The 21762-nt window shown below is 42.5% G+C and overlaps 1 protein-coding gene across 6 annotated transcripts in view; it reads left to right on the forward strand.

Annotated features, from left to right (window-relative positions):
• The window catches only part of DLGAP1 (DLG associated protein 1), a 296372-nt gene that overhangs the window by 61402 nt on the left and 213208 nt on the right, over nucleotides 1–21762 (forward strand). For all 6 annotated transcript variants that reach the window (XM_040264664.1, XM_040264665.1, XM_040264666.1 and 3 more), the window contains exon 2: nucleotides 12904–13118. In XM_040264664.1, the coding sequence (XP_040120598.1) occupies nucleotides 12904–13118 (215 nt within the window). The remainder of the gene's footprint in view (nucleotides 1–12903; nucleotides 13119–21762) is intronic.

The raw sequence follows: 21762 nt of genomic DNA on the forward strand, positions 1-21762 counted from the left end.
GCCAACGCATCGCAACAAAGAGCCCCCACTGGCCACAGCTAGAGAAAAGCCTGCACGGCAATGAAGACCCAGCACAGCCGTAAAGAAGTAAGAGTATAAAAAAAAAAATAAACCACCACCGGCCCTGTCTTATCTTCTCCCTATCACCACATCCGCCTCTACCTCCACTGTACTCTGGATCAATGCATGAGTGCCACATACTGTCCCTCTGACCCTATCAGCCCATACCCTCCTCTAGCTATTCTCAACCAGCACCTGAAGTGGTCCTTTTAAGCCAGAGTGTATCCATCTCTCATCAAAGCCTCCAATCTCTTCCCATCTCACCCTGAGTCAAAGCCACAGCCGTCACTGTGGCCTGCAAAGCCCACATGAACTGCACCCCTCTCCTACCTGTCGGTCATCACACACAGCTGCGCTCACCTTGCATCTCCTCTCCCTCCACTCCACCCACCCGGCCTCCCCTCAGGACCTTCACGCTTCTTTCATCCTCAAGCACTCGTCCTGCAGACCTCAGGGCTAATCCCCCAATCCTACCTGATCTTTACCCTGAGGTCCACCTTCTCGGTGAGACCTTCCATGACCATGCACACCCTTCAGTACTGCATATCCTGCCAGGCTCCCTCCTCCACAGGCACCCCCTGGTCCCCTCCCCAGCTTCCTATTTCTCCACAGCACACTCCATCTAACTTACATTCTATCTTATCAATGTCCATTTTCCTCATTCCCCACGAAGGCAGATTATTTTTCTGTTTATACATTGCCATGTCCTGAGTGGATAAACAGCACCTATTTCACAGTAATGTGCACTGAAGAATAAATATGCATTTAATAAGTGAATGAATATTTTTACAGCATTTTGAAAAAAAAGTCACAGAAGAAATGGTACTTTTACCTCCAGCTTAACCACTAAGCAAAGAAAAAGAGCATCGTCATAAAGTTTGCTTTAAGAAACCTTACCTCAAACCCTGCAATGAGTACTCCAGGTGGAACATGCCCTTTCAGTGGACCTTGAGCTAGTTTGGAAATCCGAGTTGAGGTAGCTGTTGGATGGATGTATCTATCACTCTTATCTGTGCACAGGCCTTAGTGACAACTCCTGGTAGTTCTAGATATCTTGCTGCCTGGAGGATGTGGGTTGAAATAACAGGCTTAAAGAGCAGATCCTCAGGAGACCATTTTCCCATCCAATGATGATGGAAGTGGAATACTTTGTGTTACATGTGTGCAAAGGACACTTAGAATATTCGATTCTTTATAGATTCACGTAATTTGAAAGATGATGGTATCGTTATATTAGAGTGAACAGTATTCAGAAGGGAAGCATTCCATTTCGGCCCATTTGAATGCATTACACTTTGAGGTTTTGTAACTTGGAATAAAAAGTCCAAACAGCACCAAGATGGAGTAGTAAACAGACAATAGTGGTAAAAAGCAGAAAATGTCTACTTGGGTCTCTTCTTAAATCTACTGAGTTTTTTAAAAAATAGATGTCAAATAGCTAAGTGAATTATTCACAAGTGTAATAATTTATAGCCTCATCTGAGAATCTTAGTGTCCCCAAATTTATGCTAAAGAAAAATATTTGCTGAAATTCAATTCAAAACTCATAATTTTGAAGTTGAGTATTAATACTGGAAATGATGGACTTGATATTTCATAGACTGTAAATGGGCTCTAACATTTGTTCCCAAGATTATCAGACTTTAATTTCTAAGGGTGTGAGAGTTCTAAGGGTGTGGATGTGAGAGTTGGACTATAAAGAAAGCTGAGCACTGAAAAATTTATGCTTTTGAACTGTGGTCTTGGAGAAGATTCTTGAGAGTCCCTTGGACAACAAGGAGATCCGACCAGTCCATCCTAAAGGAGATCAGTCCTGAATATTCATTGGAAGGACTGATGCTGAAGCTGAAACTCCAATACTTTTGCCACCTGATGTGAAGAACTGACTCATTTGAAAAGACCCTGATGCTGGGAAAGATTGAAGGCAGGAGGAGAAGGGGATGACAGAGGATGAGATGGTTGGATGGCATCATCAACTCGATGGATATGAGTTTGAGTAAACTCTGGGATTTTGTGATGGACAGGGAGGCCTGGCGTGCTGCGATTCATGGGGTCGCAAAGAGTCGGACACAACTGAGCAACCGAACTGAACTGAAGTTCTAAGGGAAAAGATGCTCATAGCATTTGACAAGGACTGGGTTCTCCATGGGCTTCCCAGGTGGCGCTAGTGGTAAAGAACTTGCCTGCCACTGCAGAAGACTTAAGAGACATGGGTTAAGTCCTTAGGTTGAGAGGATCCCTTGGAGGAGGTCGTGGAAACCCACTCCAATATTCTTCCCTGGAGAATCCCCATGGACAGAGGAGCCTGGCAAGCTACAGTCCATTGAGTCGCATAAGTCAGACATGACTGAAGTGTTAGAAAGCGTGCATGGGGTCTCCACACACGCTGGGAGATTTATAAAAATTTAGCCAACACTAAAGTTCAGTTTTGATGGATGGTTTTTCTACACCTGGGCTTCTATTGACCCCAGGAGGAAGATTACTAACCTTCTACCCATATCTCTGCTTCTGAACAACAGACACAGAATTCTGGTTTACCTCAGAGGATTCAATTTATGGAACTATATAGCACTGGGGAACTAAATAGCACAGACACCTACACACTAGTGACTGCAAAAATAATGGAAAAAGATGATGGCTCAACTAGCCATGCCAACCAACAGACATGCCTCCAGTATGTCAGAAAGACATGTTAGCAATGAATAGTTGCTTTAAAAACTAAGACAGGGCTCTAAATTAGTTATCTTCTATATAGTCAGTGAAACTAAATATAACATATTTATTATAGACCTAAACCCTCTGTTGTTTTTATCTTGCTATCTATTAAAATGTCTGTGTTCTTGCTCATATTTCACTAATACTTGTAGCCAGCTATTACTGCTGGGTGACGGGCGTTCTGTGAATATTACTTTTGAAAGTCTTTTGGTTCTTTCAAGCAACTGTCACCATCTGTCATGGGTTTCAAAATGTTATAGCACTGGGGACTTCTCTGGCGGTCCAGTGGTTAAGCCTCCACACTTCCACTGCAGGGGACATGGGTTTAATCCCTAGACAAGGAAACAAGATTCTGCATGTGTTAAGTCACTTCAGTTATGTCCAACTCTTTGCAACCCTATGGACTGCAGCCTCCCAGGCTCCTCCATCCATGGCTAGAATACTGGAATGGGTTGGCATGCCCTCCTCCAGGGGATTGTCCTGACCCAGGGATTGAACCTGAATCTCTGACATCTCCTGTATTGGCAGGCGAGTTCTTTACCTCTAAATGCCACTTAGCAAAAAAAGAAAAAAAAAAGGTTATAGCATTGTATCCCCTAGCAACTTAATGCTTGAGTTTTATGTTTAATGGAAAATTACCAAGTTTTGAAACTTGCAGTGAGCAGAATGATATGATGAAAAGAGCATAGAAATTTGAGTGAGACAAATGTGGCTTTCAATTCTATGGTTTACTAGCTGTAAAATTTAGAGTATGTTATTTAATACCAGTAAGTCTCAATTTTATCATCTTTTCAATGTAATGAATAACAACACTGGAGTTTTGTATAATATTACATGAGAGAAAGTTTGTGTAGCAGGGATTATAAAATGGCTACCAGCAGATCCTAAGGCTCATTGCTCCCCTATAGATGCACTGAAGGAGAGGAAACATCTTTGTCCCAGATCCCAAGCCAAGGTCCAGAGGTGCTTGCTGATTGAACAGGCTGAGGCCAAACACTCAGCCCTGAGACAAGCCGTAGTGCTGGAGAATATGATAAGCCGGCTCTTCTGCTACTCCTGAAACACGTGGACATGTGGAGGGAGCAAGGTTTCCCCCAAGCAAAACCATGGGGATGTGACGACAAAAATCAGAAGTAGCAAAACCCACAGATGTTCACTACAATCGAAATACAGGGTGGGCAATGAATAAAAATCATTCTCCTCCCCTGTCCTCATATCATACCAGTATGTACTGTATCGTAGTCACTTTCTTGCTGTGGTATCGCAAGGGTCTTCCCAGATCGTCCCTGCTTTGACATCAACACCCCTTGGTAATATTCCTACCGGCTCCTGAAGAGCAGAGGCTCCTTCCCCTCCTTTGACGCTCACAGACCTTGCCCCTCTGGATTTCTCCTGCAGACCCATTTCCCAGTGGCATGTACTTTGCCCAGATCCATTCAACTCCAAAGGAACAGCTTCACCACCAAGAAGAGGATTGATATGAACTATTGAATACAAGCCCAGTAGGCAACACAGAGGCACTAAAATGTAATACTTAATCCAGCTTGATTTGTTTTAAAGCTGTTTTTACTCTTTTCTTTCATCCATCCCCAAATTTGTCTGATCCACTTAAAACTTGTCAACCCCTTTGAGACCAGACTGTGTTTTGTAAAACGTTTTTGGTGTATCTCCCTGGCACCTGCTCTGGTGCATGGTACCCTGTAGATACCTGTAAATGTTCATTCACGGGTGAGACCAGCTCTGTAGGGTAACAGTGAGTGAATTACCATTGAAGAGCACTATTACAAAGTTCTATTCAAGGGCATCTGTGTTGTTGTATGGCAGAAAGCAATACAACACTGTAAAAAATTTTTTTAATTTTAAAAAAGTAACTATAAAAAATGTTATTTGGAAAAAGATGTGGCAAAGGGTATTAACCCTATATGTGGAGTCTAAAAAGAAATGATACAAATGAATTTACTTGCAAAACAGAAAAGAGACTCACCGACTTAGAGAATGAACTTATGGTTGCGGTAAGGAAAGGATGAGCGGAAGAGAGAATTAGGGAGTTTGGGATGGACATGTACCCACTGCTGTATTTTAAATGGATAACAGCACAGGGAACTAGTACTAATGTACAGCACAGGGAACTCTGCTCAATGTTTGTGTGATCGCCTCTATGGGATAAGGAGTTTGGGGGAGAATGTATACATGTATATGTATAGCTGAGTCTCTTTGCTTGTCACCTGATACTATCACAACATCAGCTATTCCCCAATACAAAATAAAAAGTAAAAAAAAAAAAGAAAAGAAAAAATAATTTTACCCAGGGGAAAAAAAGAGGTAGGTATTTACTCCTGTCCTTAAAAGGTAATTTTTTAGGCAATCTGGAAGCAAATTAAGTTTTACACCAGCTTCAGGGTGCAAGGGGAGTTGGAAAGGGCGGTTGCCAGGGAAATCTGCTTGCAAAATACCAATCAGGCCTTGGGATCTACACATTGTGTAATTGTAATTTTCCTATTCTTGCTCTTTTTTTTCCTGCTTTTGCTCTGAGAAGAGCAAGCTAAAAAGGCTACAGGGACATTTATGCCAAGTCGCTTTTGTCAAGTTGAAAGCTGTGTGGAGCAGGAAGGCAGTTCTCCCAGCTGCAAAGAAGATGCAAAGGAGCAGAGTGAGTAGGGAATCTGAGAGCTCACTAAAAGTGCTTAGAAGGCCAGTGCATCTCAGCCATTTCCGTACAGAGTACAGAGCAAGGCTGGACCCTGAAACCCAGGGCGAAGTCTTGTTACAAATGCTGAAAAGCTACCGGAGTGCTTGGAGGCCCCCATAGCACCCTTGAGAGTGTGGCTGTCCTGCAGGTGTTCTGATTCCCCGAAAACTGTCCATGTATTTCAAGTAAAAATCCATAACAATCATTGGTAAGGGCACCACAAAATGGTGAAGAAGCAACGCTACCGTATCTCATAATTATCTTCCACACTTATTATTTTATTATTATTTTAAAACTTTTATCTGTGCTAGCCAGTTAGGGATTAGATAATATGTATGCTTATTTTTTTATTGATGTGAACCACTTTTTGAAGTCTTAATTGAATTTTTTTTGCAATTGCATTTTTTAGCTTCTGTTTTATCTTTTGGCCACAAGGCATGTGGAATCTTAGCTCCCAGTGCAGGGATCAAACCTGCTCCCCCTGCACTGAAAGGTGAAATCCCAACCACTAGACCACCAGGGAAGTCCCTGTATGCTTATTTTAACAGTGACATTTTTTTTTGTACATTTTTGGAAAAGTACAGAGTGTTGGAGCACTAACTCCATTTTTTTAAGTTTATTTGTTCACGCACTCAATCAACATGCCTTCCTCAGAGGTGGGGTGATACACTCAAAGCTCTGGCATCAGAGAGATACAGATTCCTATTTGTGATGATGACCTTGGGCAGGTCAGTCCAGCTTTCTGAGTCTCAGTTTTGCAGCAGTAAAGTGGAAATGGGAGCATCTGTTTCACAGAACAGCTAGCGGGATTAAAATAGAGTCACAAGGTCAGCTCCAGCCCTTTGAGATTACTCTAGAATGCAAGATTATTCCATAAATATTAGGTCCTCAGCTCTCCTTTCATAAGTACAGGCTCTTCTCCTGTTTACCTTTTCTCATCAGGCTCAGGAAAGGTCAAACAGGTTGACCCCCCTCAGCTGTAGCCACATGCCCTTATTTGCCTCTTTACTTTAATTGAAATACTCAATTGTTGAAGAAATCAACAACCGCTAAAGGGTAGCCTTGCAAAGATAAGCCTATTATTGACACCTACCATTTTAATCACAGCTTTTCCTTGCTATATCGTCTTTATTCCTACCTAATGAACCAAATGCCAGAGTTATCTATTCCAGCTCCTTTGGTCCCTAATAAAATAGAAACTTGCTTTAAATTCACCTCTGTCTTAGGTTTATGTGTTTTCCTCCCCAGTATCTACAGTCCAGAACTGCTCACAGAATGGCCCCAGCCTCCCCTGGTATATTTCAGGATACATGCTCCATTTCAGCTGTCTTGGCTTTCTAAGTGTCTGCATTCCTTTTGTGGCTCTCAGATTTCCCCAAATCTCACACATTTCCATCACCCCAAACCGCACCATCCAACCTCCCATCCTGAGATAATCCACTCTCGAGGAGTCACTCGCACACGGCTTCATCTCCCAGCCATCGTCTTCCAGCCCATCGCTGGCACAGAATATCTGACTCTCTCTACATTGAGTTAGACTCTATGACAGCAGCTCAGCCAAACCCCATGCACATTGGAAGGGCCTATTAAAATAAGCCTTTCCATGTCTACAATAGTATTTCTTATATTTCAAGGCATGTAATTCTTTATGAATTTTTTTCCTCCAGAGAGAGTTTAAAACTCTCAGAAGTTGTTGTCTTATCTGAAATGTGTTCTTCAGATGATTACAAAAGGACAACTGGGGGCTTTCCAGGTGGCTCAGTGGTAAAGAATCGCAGTAGATGTGGATTAGATCCCTGGGTCAGGAAGATTCCCTGGAGGAGAAAATGGCAACCCCTTCCAGTATTCTTGCCTGGAAAATCCCATGGACAGAGGAGCCTGGTGGGCTACAGTCCATGGGGTCACAAAGAGTCAGACACGACTGAAGCACACAGGTGCACAGAATGACAGTTGTTCCTCCCAAAACAACCAAGATCTAAATATAGAGGGGAAAAAAAAATCTCTGGACTGTGTACAGCAGACCCCTCCTTTGGCACAGTGTCTCTCTGAATGAACTACAACCCCTCTGGACTTCAGTTTCTTTATTTCATAAGCTGAGATTATAATACTTACTCTCCTTATCCTTCAAGGCAGTTATAATGGTCATGAGACTGTGTAAACTTACGTTTTTTTGCAAAAGCATGACATAAATGATTGCTAATTGTTATTAATCTGATCACTATGAAATACGAATATCACATCCTATCATCACTATCCCAGAATACACCCATTCTTATTCTTATTTTGTACATATTCTTTAAAGGGCTGTTGGATTGCTTTCTGAGCTCCATATTTTTTCACATTTTAGCATCTTTGATATTGGAATGTATCATGTAATCTACAGAGTGTCAGAGTTTAATTGGTGGTATTTCTTTCTTAGTGATACAAAAAATATTGAGGAGCTTGCACTGGTATCTTGGATTCAGTCAACCTGGGCATTTGGAGCTTAGGTGAAAGTGGAGGAAGGGTAAAAGCAGAAGTACCTTGTCTATTCAGAATGGAGATTCTATTAACCAAGCGGGGATAAGATAACCACTCCCCCCACCCCAAAAAAAAATCAGCCAAGAGTTTGAGACATTCAGAAAGAAGAAATTACCTTGAATGATACCACTTTGTGGGAGGAGATTTTTTAAGGACCCCCAGGTTATTATACTTTAGCTCACAGGTCTCCTGGAACTAGTATGACACTATTTCAACTGAGTTTTGGGAAGCCTAAAAAAAAATTGGCAGTATCACAGGAATAGTCCACTTCCAAAGATCTTAGAAGAGAGATAAATAAGTTTTTGAGATGGTAGGCCAATTTAGGAGAGATAATTTTTGCTATAGGAAATATATATATAATACAATAATATATTTTATAATTTTCATATATATGAGATTTTAAAAATAATTTTCTTTTGTTGCATTATGAGGGCCCATCATTCAGTGCCCATGACACTATTTCAACTAAGAAAGCATCTTTATTCTGTACTTAGAGGATGACAGCAGCTAGGTATGGTCATTCCTTGTCAGAGATAGGTCTTCTGTCCTCCTGAACTGTGACATAGGGTTTAAAGTATAGTCTGGCTATCTCTAAAATAGAAAAATGCATGCTAATCCTCATTTTGTTCTCTCAAAAATAAAATTCTCCATTGCAGTTTCGTGCTTAAACATTTGCATTTAAAAACAAATAATCCTCCTTCTCTCTAACCCATAACTATGGTTAAACTCTTAACTTTTATCAGGAGAAGGGCATGGCAACCCACTCCAGTATTCTTACCTGGAGAATCCCATGGACGAGGAACCTGGTGGGGTCACAAAGAGTCGGACATGACAGAAGCGACTTAGCATGCATGCATGCACCATTTATTGCAATTTCTTTTAGCATTTGCTGGACCTAACTGCCCCGCCAAGCTCCTGCAGGCAATCAGGACGTCTAGCTTGCCTGTCATCAACAAGTGTCCAGGCCACTCCGCTGTCTGCTCCAGTTTCCCTTTGTTATTAAGACAAAGACTTCCATTTTATAAACCATGGGGAACAGTAGTAGGAAGACCTTCTCAGAGAGCTGCTGCTGCTGCTGCTAAGTCGCTTCAGTCGTGTCCGACTCTGTGCGACCCCAGAGATGGCAGCCTACCGGGCTCTTCTGTCCCTGGGATTCTCCAGGCAAGAACACCAGAGTGGGTTTTTTCCATGGATTTACCTGAAGCTTTTCTCTCCATCCAAGTGATGCAGAAGGACACAGCAGCCTTGACTAGATCACAGTGTAGCTGCAGCAACTGATAGTTCATGCTCTGGGCCCCTGGACAAACTAGTGTGCTTTTCTTTGAAAACACTGTAACCAACCACTGCCTCTCTTTTGCTTCTGAGTTTAAGAGACTCATAATAAAAACAGTTGCTCAATTGTAGCAACTTTACTGGCCCTGATTGTTCAGCAACAGTATTTCTCTTCTCCAAAGTCTTGATGTTCAGATTTCCTTACATTTTTTCCTGGAGCTAGTTTCTGTATTAGTTTATATGTATTATAATAATTGTAAAATTATAATTGTAGGTTTTCTCTCAGTGTATGAATAATGTATTGATTTTTAAAATCCATTCCATGCAGGTCACTTCCATAAACTTCTTCAGGTGTTCTCATTTGAAAAATATGTTTAATTGAAACATATACACATTAAATACTTCCCAGCTGGTTCTCTTAGCAACAATTACAGCCTGTTTCTAGTGTAAGACCAAGTTTCTACCATAAACTAACTGGGGGAAAAAACCACCTAAAGAAAAATTTGCCATGTTTTGTTTCATAAGCAATATGAGCTAATGAGGTGTCATTGGTCTCTGACATATTTCAGGGAGCCATGCTTATAAGCTGTGCATCAGTGCTGAGAAACTGCAAGTGTTGGCTGCATCCTCTATGACCCTCAGCTGTACCAACTTAATTTATAAAATGTAATTACTGAGTCAATAATGAGGTACTGAATATGATCGTATCTCTGCAGTGACTCACCTGCCAATGGAAGGAAAACAAGACTGTTCTCAACATTTATAATTTCCCTAAGAAGTCTCCCTGTTGCCATGGTGATGTTGATGCTTTTTAGCTCAAAAAGCAAGAACTCCACATTGTTACTGCTATAATTGATAAATGGCAAATGGATCAGGCATGATGGCTGTGAAGGTGTCATGGGACTATAGTTGTTCAGTTCTGTAGGCACCAGAGACAGAAAGACCGCATCAAATACGGTCTCGGCAAGACATAGGAGCTGTTGGGCTGGAACTCTTCCCCTTTGTAGCTGAGATTTGGGGCAAGTTACCTAACCTCATTTTCCTCATTTGTAAAATGGGGCTAATAATCATAATACCCTTAGTTGTGTGGATCAAATGAGTTAACACTTACAAAGCATTTAGAACAGAGCCTGCACACAGGACGCATGATTTGAGTTTGTTAAAATAAGCTGTATAGTGAAGCTTAACCAAACTTCGCTGGTAGTTTTCAGCCTTAGAACCTACAAATCACTGTTTTCAGGTCCAGGAATGGTAGCATCTCATCAGTCTGATGTTTCTAGATATTGCAAGCTTTCAAACAGTTAAATGTATGAGTTAAGGAGGAAAGAATAGTTTGCTTTTTTTCCAGCGGGTATTCTCAGTTCCTGGAAACTATGACTTAGAAATCAATGTCTACTCTGTACATGTGTGTCATTGTAGACAATTTCATTAACACATTGTAGACAATTTTATTAATTTTAATAACAAAATTATTAACACAATCTTATTAGACTTAAAATTCATGTTATTAATCATACATTTTAGATTAAGTAAACTCTTATCTTTGAATTAAACCAAAAATGCTTTGAATTCCAGTGCTGCCATTTCTTAGCTGTGTGTTCTCAGGCAGATTTCTTAAGTCCTCTGAGCTTCTGCTTCTCATTTGAGAAATTAAAAAAAATAGAGTTATTGTGTTGATGAAATAAGATCCTGTAAGCAAACTGCATAGTATACTTAGATGTTAATAATGAAACATGGCATTATTTAATGGATAATCAGTAAATATTGGGTTGGCCAATAAGTTCATTTGTTAAGATATTACAGAAAACACCAGATGAACTTTTGGCCAATCCAGCAGTTAGCATGAAAATATTAGATACTTTTTACCTTCTCATTGCCAATGTGGCCACTTCTAGGAGCCCTTCCTGGATCCTCCTTCTCAATCACCATTATATAACTCCTGTTTCCAGTGTCTCCTTAGCTCATACTCCATTTACGGGACCATATCTGAGGCTTGGTAACACATTGACTTGGAACTGTTCCCAAACTTTTGTCTGCTTTGTCTTCTTATCTCCATTATCAGCATGCTGAGGGCAAGAGGCACCCTCCTTGTTTTCTGGTCTCTTTTAATTAAGCCCTGTGTCCTGTTCTGTGCACAGTTCATAGGTTGTTCATTATATCTTAATGGATAAAAAGAGTGGCCATTGTTATGTACTTTTTTATTTAACAAATGGAGGAGGAATGAGATCCTAGTGTGGATCCACACTGAACTGTGCTGTGCTGTGCTTAGTCACTCAGTCGTGTCCGACTCTTTGCAACTCCATGGACTGTAGCCCGCCAGGCTCCTCTGTCCGTGGAATTTTCCAGACAAGAATCCTGGAGTGGGTAGCCACTCCCTTCTCCAGGGGATCTTCCTGAACCCAGGAATCAAGCGCAAGGCTCCAACATTGCAGGTGGATTCTTTTACCCATCTGATCCACCAGGGAAGCCCTAAGCACTAAAACTAAGGTCAGAAACAAGCCTTTCTGGCATAGGATGGTGCCCTGATGAACTCAAAGGAAATGATTGCTTTGGGTGGGCCAAAACGTTCATTCGGTTTTAAGTAAAAATAAAAAGACATATTTTGCATTTTCACCCAGAACTTTATTGAACAGTATATTCACTAACTGAAGAAACTCTTCTGGCCAACCCAATAGAAAGACAAATGAGCCATGTACTGAGAACATTATCTTGTGGGTTCCTCACAATTAGGGACTTGGAGCAGGATCCAACAAAGCAAGAGGAAAAGAACACCTAAGTAGTGGCTAAATCGGGTAAGTAGGGTAATCAGAAAGATAGACGGGAAAACTCTTTAAGAGGTGGTATATGTGTGGGTACGTGGGTGTGTATGTGTGTAGAGGCCAAGGAAAATTAAAATTAAGAAAATGCCTCTAGCTTTCACGAGGAGACCATTGGAAACCTTCAAAGAGTGTGTCAAGCAACCTATAGAGGCTAAATCAAATTAAGAAGATTCAGAAAGAATCGGTGATTGGGAAGTGAACATAGGTGGTGTAGACCAGTGGTTTGGGAGGAAGCAAGATTGGATACAAGATGCTAGAGACGGAAGACGCAGGAAAGATGTCAACAAAACAGAAACATTCTTGAATTTCCAATGACAATTGAAGACAAATCATTGAGAAGCTCAAATAAAACCACTCTCTAGTGGCATCTGTATATGCCTGTTATTTTCAGCATAAGAAAATTGAGACGTATAAGTGAATCTGATGGTTCTAATTTTCCGTAGTACACAGGTTCTTTCAAAGACTGAGACATGTAATTGCATGTATTGAAAATATTTTCAGAATAATTATGGTAAAATATTATTGTTGAAAGTTAATGTCTAAAGTTTTCAATAATTACTGGCATTACCTATATTCAGGGTCAGGAAAGAAAAGAAGAAGATAAACGATTTTTTAATATTTGTGTGTATTTATTTATTTGGCTGCACGGGGCCTTAGTTGTGGCATGGAGGATCTGTAGCTGTAGCATGTGGGATCTAGTTCCCTGCCCAGGGATCAAACCCAGGCCCCCTCCATTTGGGAGCGAGCAGTCTTAGCCACTGCACCACCAGGGAAGTCCTGAAGGTAGACTTCTATACAGAATGAACTCTCTGTTTTGTATCTGCATAGGTCCCTCAGGATGAATGGACAGGGTACACCCCTCGAGGTAAAGATGATGAAATCCCCTGCCGAAGAATGCGGAGCGGCAGCTACATCAAGGCCATGGGAGATGAAGACAGTGGTGACTCGGACACCAGCCCCAAGCCTTCTCCCAAAGTGGCTGCGCGCAGGGAAAGCTATCTCAAGGCGACTCAGCCATCCCTCACAGAACTCACCACTCTCAAGTAAGTGTTTCCATTACTCTACTTCCGGCACCCCACTTCCGTGTTTTATCCCTTATGATCTGATTGCACAACTTCTAGAGTAAGTGTGGCAAACAACATCCCACAGGTGGAGCAGCATGACATATTGTATTGGTGTTGACCTTGGGTCTGACATACCTCCCAGTGCATTCAAAGACATGGTATCCAGGTATGTTTTGCATAAAGCATAAGCTGAACCACCAACCTCCAAAAAGAGTTTACAACAATCCAGAATGGCTTCTAAAGAGAATTAGGAGTTCTCATCAATGAGGGTGTCTGTGTATTCCCACTCTTGGTTGTTTGTTTAGCCATCAAATCTGCAGGGCAATGCTTCCTTAAAAAACTCTTGAATTTTTCAGACGACTGAGTGATAAAATAGTGTAGATCAGTGGTCCCTAGTGGTTCGTCTGTATTGTTTAAAGTCAATGCTGAGTTCCTTCTAAGGCCACTTGGAAAATCAAATGACAGATACTGAAAACACTTGGTAAACTGTTGTACACAATTATCTTGTAAAAAAAAAAAAAAGGCTTGAAAACAAATGAATATATTCCTAGTGATCAGGATGGATGATCAAATATAGTTCCTATTCATTGGTTCCTTTGGGCTCACAGATAAGTTTGAAAACATGTGAAGCAGTTACCACGACCATTGACGAGAACACCTCTCCGGTTCTAAAGGGAACAGTTAGTGATGGTTTGTTACAGCCATTCCCCTCCTCCCCACAGAGCTAGAAAGAACGGGAGTCCCCAGATGAACAGAGGGAAATGCGTTCATGTTCAGAGTGGATGACAGTATGAAGCATGGCTGCACTGATATTTTTAACCCGCTAATATGTACCTGCCAGACCGAGTTCCCAGCCTCCAGGTGGGCTAGCGATGCTCGGTGGAATTCAGAAGGAACAGGAAGCTTTCAGAGAACCATGGCTTCAGAGGCAAGGCTTGAAGGGGGAGGGTGAAGAGTCTGAGCCAGCAGAGATGCAGCCAAAGGCGGGGGAGCAGGTGTGAGATGACAATTCAACTCAACGACTGCAGGTAAAGCTACTCCAGGAAGCGACTGATCAAGGCACTGTAGAATATAGGGACTGTGTAATGGTGAGGTAGCATTGCTTGCATCTCCTTGGGGTTGTGACCAGGGCTTCACAGTCATCTTTATTGTACATTTGGTCATGCCACATGGCATGTGAGATCTTAATTTCCAAACCAGGAATGGAACCTGTGCCTCCTGTCGTGCATGCCCAGAGCTTCAGCACCACCAGGGAGGGCCCCACAGCCATGTTTAGCTAACATTTGAACCCCCTTGGACATGGTGTACAGAGAAAATAGGAAAGTGTGTGAGAAGGTTGTGACGACCTTGAGAAAGGTTTCAACAGAGTGCTGCCAGAGTTCTTGGGAAGAAGAAATAACAGCCAACAGGGAGAGGTTAAATTTTGAGAGGAAGACTGAAAATAATGGAAACTTTCTTCTACTCTTCTCCACCATTAGATTGTAAGTTCTATCCTACTAGAAACCCTGACTACTGATATATCCCAATGCTTAGCACATAGTAAGTAGCCAGCAATCACAATAATGATGGAGTAACTAATGAATATGAATGGGCTTCCCAGGTGGCGCTAGTGTTAGAGAATCCACTGCCAATGCAGGAGACAAAAGAAACACGAATTTGATCAGTGGGTCGGGAAGATCCCCTGGAGTAGGAAATGGCACCCCACTGCAGTATGCTTGCCTGGAAAATTCCATGGGCAGAGGAGCCTACAGTCCATGGGGCCACAATGAGTTGGACATGACTGAACAACATACACATGCACACACACACACGCAGCTAATGAAAGGGACACTGATCATTGCAAGGCACTGTTCTAAGTGTTTCGCATACACTATCTTTTCCAATCTTCACAATTAATCTTGAGATAGGATATATAGTCATCCATGTAAAACTGACAACAAAATTGAGACACAGAACAGTTAAATAACTTTCCCAGAGTAGCCCTTCTAGAAGCAACAGAGCTGTGGTTTTGAACCCAGATCATCTCACCTCAGAGCCTGTGCTCTTGAGCAACCTGCTGTTATAAGTCTTTTATAAATGAACAGATGCAAAAGGAAATGGCATTCCTGGGGTATATCGTGGGGAATGGCTTCAAGGTACCATTATTTTTATTGTTCAGCAGTACTCTTGCCTCGAAAATCCCATGGATGGAGGAGCCTGGAAGGCTGCAGTCCATGGGGTCGCTAAGTCGGACATAACTGAGCGACTTCACTTTCACTTTTCACTTTCATGCACTGGAAAAGGAAATGGCAACCCACTCCAGTGTTCTTGCCTGGAGGATCCCAGGGACGGGGGAGCCTGGTGGGCTGCCATCTATGGGGTCACACAGAGTCGGACACGACTGAAACGACTTAGCAATAGCAATAGCATTGTATACCCAGCTCTCCTTTTCTGGGCACGTGGCAATGTTGCATTTGTCTGCCTTTTTAAAATCAGTGTGGTCCTGTACGTGGCTTTAGCGATGAAATTTGAACAGAAGTGTTGTGTATCACTTCCAGGAAGTGAGGCCCTACTCCCTGGGTCCACTTTTCTGATTCCAGGACCCTTCTGTCTTTCTGGGTATCTGAGTAAATGCAATGAACAGAGCCTCCTGCCAGTTCATGATATGGGCAAAAGAAACGTGTCCAAGAAATGAAGTTGTGAGCAAGAAATAAACTTGGGCGATTTGAGATTGTTTATCAACAGAGCCAAACTTGGCCTATCCTAACTTATATGTAAATTGTACTAGGAATGGGGTACTCATGTAACTAAAACATATGCCTGATTATAGGATTTGGTAGCAGGAAGCAAGGTAATTATCAGAGGCTGGTACATACTGATCCATGTTATGCAGTGGTGAGTCTTTTGGTAAATTGTTGTCTAGAACATGGAAGGTAGATGAGGTAACAAATGAACTCTAGCGGAAGTAGTTGCAAACCATATTGTTAACAGAATGTGTCGGTTGCTCTTGGCAGCCTTCAACACAGTGTTCCATGCTTTGAAATAGACTTGGAAAAGAACTGGTTACAATACAAGTAGTAATGAAAGGGAATAAGAAGAGTCTAGACATTTGTGGACTTGTGTGACTGGAAGAAGCAATTGATCTCAATCCAGTTTGTAAAACATAAATCTGAGAAAGCACTTGAAAGAAGAAGATAGGATGAAAACTACCCCATGTGGCAATGTTCAAATCAAGAACATGGCCCCAGACTTCCCTGGTGGTCGAGTGGTTAAGAATCCGCCTGCCAATGCAAGGGACATGGGTCCAGGAAGATTCTACATTCCCTGGGGCAACTAAGCCCCTGCATCGCAACTACTGATCCCGAGTTCTTGAGCCCATGCTCCACAAGAGAAGCCGCTGCAGTGGGGAGCCCACACACGGCATTTATTTAGAGAGTAACCCCCATGAACCACAACTCGAGAAAGCCCAGCTGCTGTGATGAAGACCCAGTTCCACAAAAAGTAAACAAATAAATATTTTTTAAGTTAAAAATTAAAAAAAGGACATGACTCCCTTGCTTCATTATTCATGCTTTGAGTGAAATCAGATGATTTAGAATGAAGATACAATTCAGTAAATATTTTTAACTAGATTAAAATGCTTGAGAGAAGAGCAGTTGATAGGTTGGAAAGCTGAGAGTACACGAGATAGAGAGGCATGAAGGTAGGAAGGCAAACAAATAGGACAGCGATTGTCACTGCATCCCAAGGGGTCCACGAGTATGATGCCTGCTACATGGAACTCACTGGAACCAGTAGGTAAGAGTTGAGTGTGTGGCTTCCCTAGAAGTTCAGTGGTAAAGAATCCACCTGCCAGTGCAGGAGACAGAGTTTCTATCCCTGATACGGGAAGATCCCACATGCCACGGAGCAACTAAGCCTGTGCACCACAGCTACTGAGCCTACGTGCCACAACCAAGAGAAGCCACCACAACGAGAAGCTGCGCACCACAGCTAGAGAGTAGCCCCCGCCTGCTGCAACTAGAAAAAAGCCCACGCAGCAACAAAGACCCAGAACAGCCAAAAAATAAAATTTTTAAATTATTTTTTTAAAAAAGAAGTTGACTATGATAATCATGAGAGGACCTACTTCCCAAAGAATCACAATGAAAAGACACAGTAAAGAGAGACGTCCTAAAATGTCTATTGGCTCCAAGGAGCCAATATTTCCTAATGAGTACTTTGGATACTTTGGATGTGGTCATACAGCACAACAGAAACGGAGGACTCTCCCATGGAGCTGAACAACATGGACAAGGACCAGGGAAGTTGTTCCAGGGAGCGGAACCCAGGCTCCACGAAGCGGAAACCAGGACTCACATCAGCCAGAAAGAAAGTCAAAGTTGCTCCATCACGTCCGACTCTGCGACCCCATATACAGTCCCTGGAATTCTCTAGGCCAGAATACTCAAGTGGGTAGCCATTCCCTTCTCCAGGGGATCTTCCCAACCCAAGGATCGAACCCAGGTCTCCCACATTGCAGGCAGACTCTTTACGAGCTAAGCCACGAGGGAAGCCCAAGAACACTGGAGTGTGTAGCCTATCCCTTCTCCAGGTGATCTTCCCTACCCAAGAATGGAACCGGGGTGTCCTGCATTGAAGGCAGATTCTTTACCAACTGAGCTCTCAGGAAACATCAAACAATGCCTACTTAACTCTGAATCTCCTCAATCCTTTGGTCATTCGGTCCTTCCTCTCTTCACCTCAGGCCAAGCCTGAGTCAAGATATTCTCAAGGCCCTTCCTCTTTCAGCTGCATGTCAGCCTTCTTGCACTTCCAGGTCAGAACTCACTTCACTGCAGCCTCTGACATCTCCCTCAATCTGCATTCTCCCAGTGTGCTTTGAGTGGCTCCTTTTCCTGGGCACCCAGTTAGATTTCCTTTTCTCCTCAATTTGGACCCACTGTCATATCTTTTGCTCAGCTCAGCAGTCTTGGTGAGTCCATTATTCCAATCAGCTCTTTATTCTTTCTGCTTTCAACTCTGGGCCTCACATCTTCGCTCTGACAGCTAATTGATGTGTAACCATGGATGAGTTATTGAATCTTCCTAAGACAGAGATTCCTCATTTGTGAAATGGGGAAAGCCTCATGTATAGAGTTACAGTGATAAAATAAAGCTAATGTGAGCCCTGAGTACTCGATCAGGCACTTAGAACCTAATTAAAACTGAAATCTCTCTCCTGTGTTTTACACTTTCCATTCCTTCTCTCTAAAAAGCATCTAAATTCCTTTTCATTCCTTCAGCTCCCTCAAAGATACATAGTTCCTTCCTCTCCGAGGCTGTGATCATTGCAGGGACAGTGAAGGATCCAAACTGCCTTTTCTAAAGAGCAATTCTATAGCAAGAGATAAGGACGGGGTACAAACTGCAAGAGTCACACACCCATCTCATTTGGAGGAGGGTATTCACACCCCAAATACAAACCTATTTTTTTTTTAAGCTGGGCGTGATGACAGGGGCTTAAATATAATAGGCAATTTCTTGTACTGGTTTTGTCTATATTTTTAGATGCTCATTGATGTTTATCGTAGCAGTATTGTAATAGTGAAAAGTTGGAAACAACTTAAATACATACTAGCAGGAGAAGGGATAAATAACTGGCAGATTCATAAAATGCATTATCAAATGGTGCCAGAGGTGGTGCTGGTGGTAAAGAACCTGCCTGCCAGTGCAGGAGATATAAGAGACCTGGGTTTGATCCCTGGGTTGGGAAGATCCTCTGGAGAAGGAAATGGCAAGCCTCTCCAGTATTCTTGCCTGGGAAATCCCATGGATAGAGGAGCCTGGAGAGCTTACAGTCCATAGGATCACAAAGAGTCAGACACAGCTGAAGCAACTTAGCATGCACGAACACCAATATGGGTAAATGCCAAATGCAGAATGAAAGACATACACTTTTTAAAAGTTAAAAGCACACAGAATAATACTAGGTACTATTTGTCTTTTAACCGAGCTTTGGGTTGTTTTTTTTTTTTTTTTTTCTTGAAGAAGGTTGGAAAGTATTTAAATAATTTGTCTATGAGTAAATGAATGAGTTTCTCTGTTTTAAACTTTTTCCACTTCTTACTTTTTAGGGCGTTGCAGGTAGTTGATAAGATAGAAGACAAAAGAAGACAGTGTCATGGTCAGGGAGAGATGGGAAAGTATCCTGAGTTTGTCGATGGGGATGTAAACCCACAAGTTTGTTGCCGTAGGTGATACTAGGCTGTTCACCCTCCCGTTGGGGGAAGCATGTGCTGTTACACGTTAGTTACTGCGGGACTGGAGAGGGACGTCAAAGCATTTGGGCCAGACAGACAGCAAAGGCAAACAGAGGCATTTCCCTCCACTTAGGACTAAGAAGGGAAGATGTACATGGCTGTGTTCTTCAATATGGTTCACATCCATAGGTTAAAAAAAAAAAATCGCCCTGCTCCCCTCTTCATGGCCTGTGGCCTCCTTTTTCTGGGAAGAGGAGGAACATGAGGAGCTGCAGGCGGGCGGGACGGCGTGTGGAATGTGAAGACACAGCTGAGGACACAGTCTGGCCAGAGGAGGGAAAGAGAGAAAGGAAACTTCTACCAAAGAGAAGCAAAACAAGAGGCTCCAGCGAGAGGCTGCAGTCTGGGGCTCCTGATGCAGAAGGGACTCATTTTAAGTCCCCAGAATTAAAGCTGTAGGAGAACAACCCCGTTTGTCTCTTCTCATGTTATTTTGTTTCCCAACACGACCTTCTTTTGTCTTTAAACCGTAAGCTGCCAGTGCTTTTTGCTTCATCATAACCATACATGTACATTAGCACTGAGTTTCCTCAAGACCGAGGAGATGAGGGACAGCACCTTGTGTGATGGCCAGTCACTGAGAAGTGTGGCTGAGGCTCTGTTGAGGAGGATTCTGAGCCCCAGAACCCTGTACTCATCTGGAGGGGAGCTGGGATCCATTGGCTCCATCTCCTGCAATGCAAGGTCAGAAAGATCCCCTGGAGAAGGGACTGCAACCCCCTCCGGTATTCTTGCCTGGAGAATCCTATGGACAGAAGAACCTGGTGGGCTACAGTCCGTGGGGTTGCAAAGAGTCAGACACGACTGAGCAACCAACACTGACACGACTGGGATCCATTAATGCTGGGATCCACTGATGCTGTGTGCAAGGGCCTGGGGTGGGTCTGAGCGGGAGCCATCTAAGTGGACCCTCCAAGTTAGGAGCACAGGACTCTCATTTAATTCAGCGGTTGGGGTGGGGATGGGGCTCAGAGACCTCAAACCATTGCCAAAAGCCACAGAGCTATTTTTTTTAAGTTTCAGGATTAGAAAAAGAATTATGATTTCAAGGATTAATCATCCTGAAAATGAAAACTTATCTGCCCTCAAGGCATTTAGGATTGAAAATAAATCTTCCTGAAGTCTTCTGTTACTTTATCAATATTGCGGGAAGCTCTGGCAGGTCCTTTCCTGAGCCAGGCAAGCACAGACACCTGAGGCCTTTCTCACTGATTTTGGAAGAGTTTCAAAGTCTATAATATCAGAGACTGTTTTTCCAGGAGAAAATTTTTCTTAGTGCTTGGATGAAGGGATAAAGAACTACGAAGAGATTTTAAAGTGTTATTTGCTGAGGATTAATGGACATTAATTTGAATTTTAACTTGAGAATCTTCTAAATGACAGCTCACTTACCATTATTTTTTTAATGTTCTTACAGTCTATTGAATAAAAGTCCAAGTTGGGATTTGGACATGGCTTTGACTAATCATGGAGCAGACAGTTGTCTCCTTTCCAGAATAAATAGCATATGCTGGCCAATCCAAGTAAAAGACTTAAATCCTTCATCAGAGCCAAGCTGAGGTGACCTGCTTTGAGGGAACTCAGGCCTCCAAACCTCTCTCCTCCTTGCCTGAGAATTTACTCTTAAACATTCAGAAGACCTTTTCGAAAATACGAATGTTCTTGGGTGATATGTCATTTCAAATCATTGTTAGTTAATAATGAAGAACATTGTAGCATCGACACATACATGCCGCCATGTGTAAAACAGATAGCTAGTGGAAATTGCTGTATAACACAGGGACCCTGGCCTGGTGCTCTGGGGTGACCTAGAGCGGTGGGATAGGGGAGTGGATGGAGGCGCAAGAGGAAGACGACACATGTATAACTATGCCTGCTTTACACTGCCATACTGCAGAAACCAACACGACATTGTAAGGCAATTTTCCTCCAATTAAAAAATAAATTTAAAAAAATAGTGAAGAAAGAAGGAAAATCTAGCAGCGAGGGGAAGGGATTTTTTCACGATCTGTGGGAGAAGAGAAGAGAGTGAGAGAGGTGATGGTCCCCAGAGTGTAGCAATGAAACTAAAGAGTAATGAGAGATGCTTCTCCAGGAGCTTTGCAGCCTGAAGATGAAGCTCACTATCTCAAGACTCCTTCTGACTCCAGAACATTCCACTGACCTTAGGCCTTACCTATCGGAAGACACAGTCACTGACATTAAGTAGCTGATGAAAACCAGCCTCAGAAATAAGCCCTCAAGATGCCTTTGGAAAACAAAAAATGGAAAGGAAGAAAGAAAAACCATCTACAAGAGTGTGGGAGTGCCTCCTTGCCAACATTCCTGAGAGAAGATGGGAG

This window comes from Oryx dammah, unplaced genomic scaffold (assembly GCF_014754425.2).
Source record: "Oryx dammah isolate SB20612 unplaced genomic scaffold, SCBI_Odam_1.1 HiC_scaffold_22, whole genome shotgun sequence".
Taxonomy (NCBI): Eukaryota; Metazoa; Chordata; class Mammalia; order Artiodactyla; family Bovidae; genus Oryx; species Oryx dammah.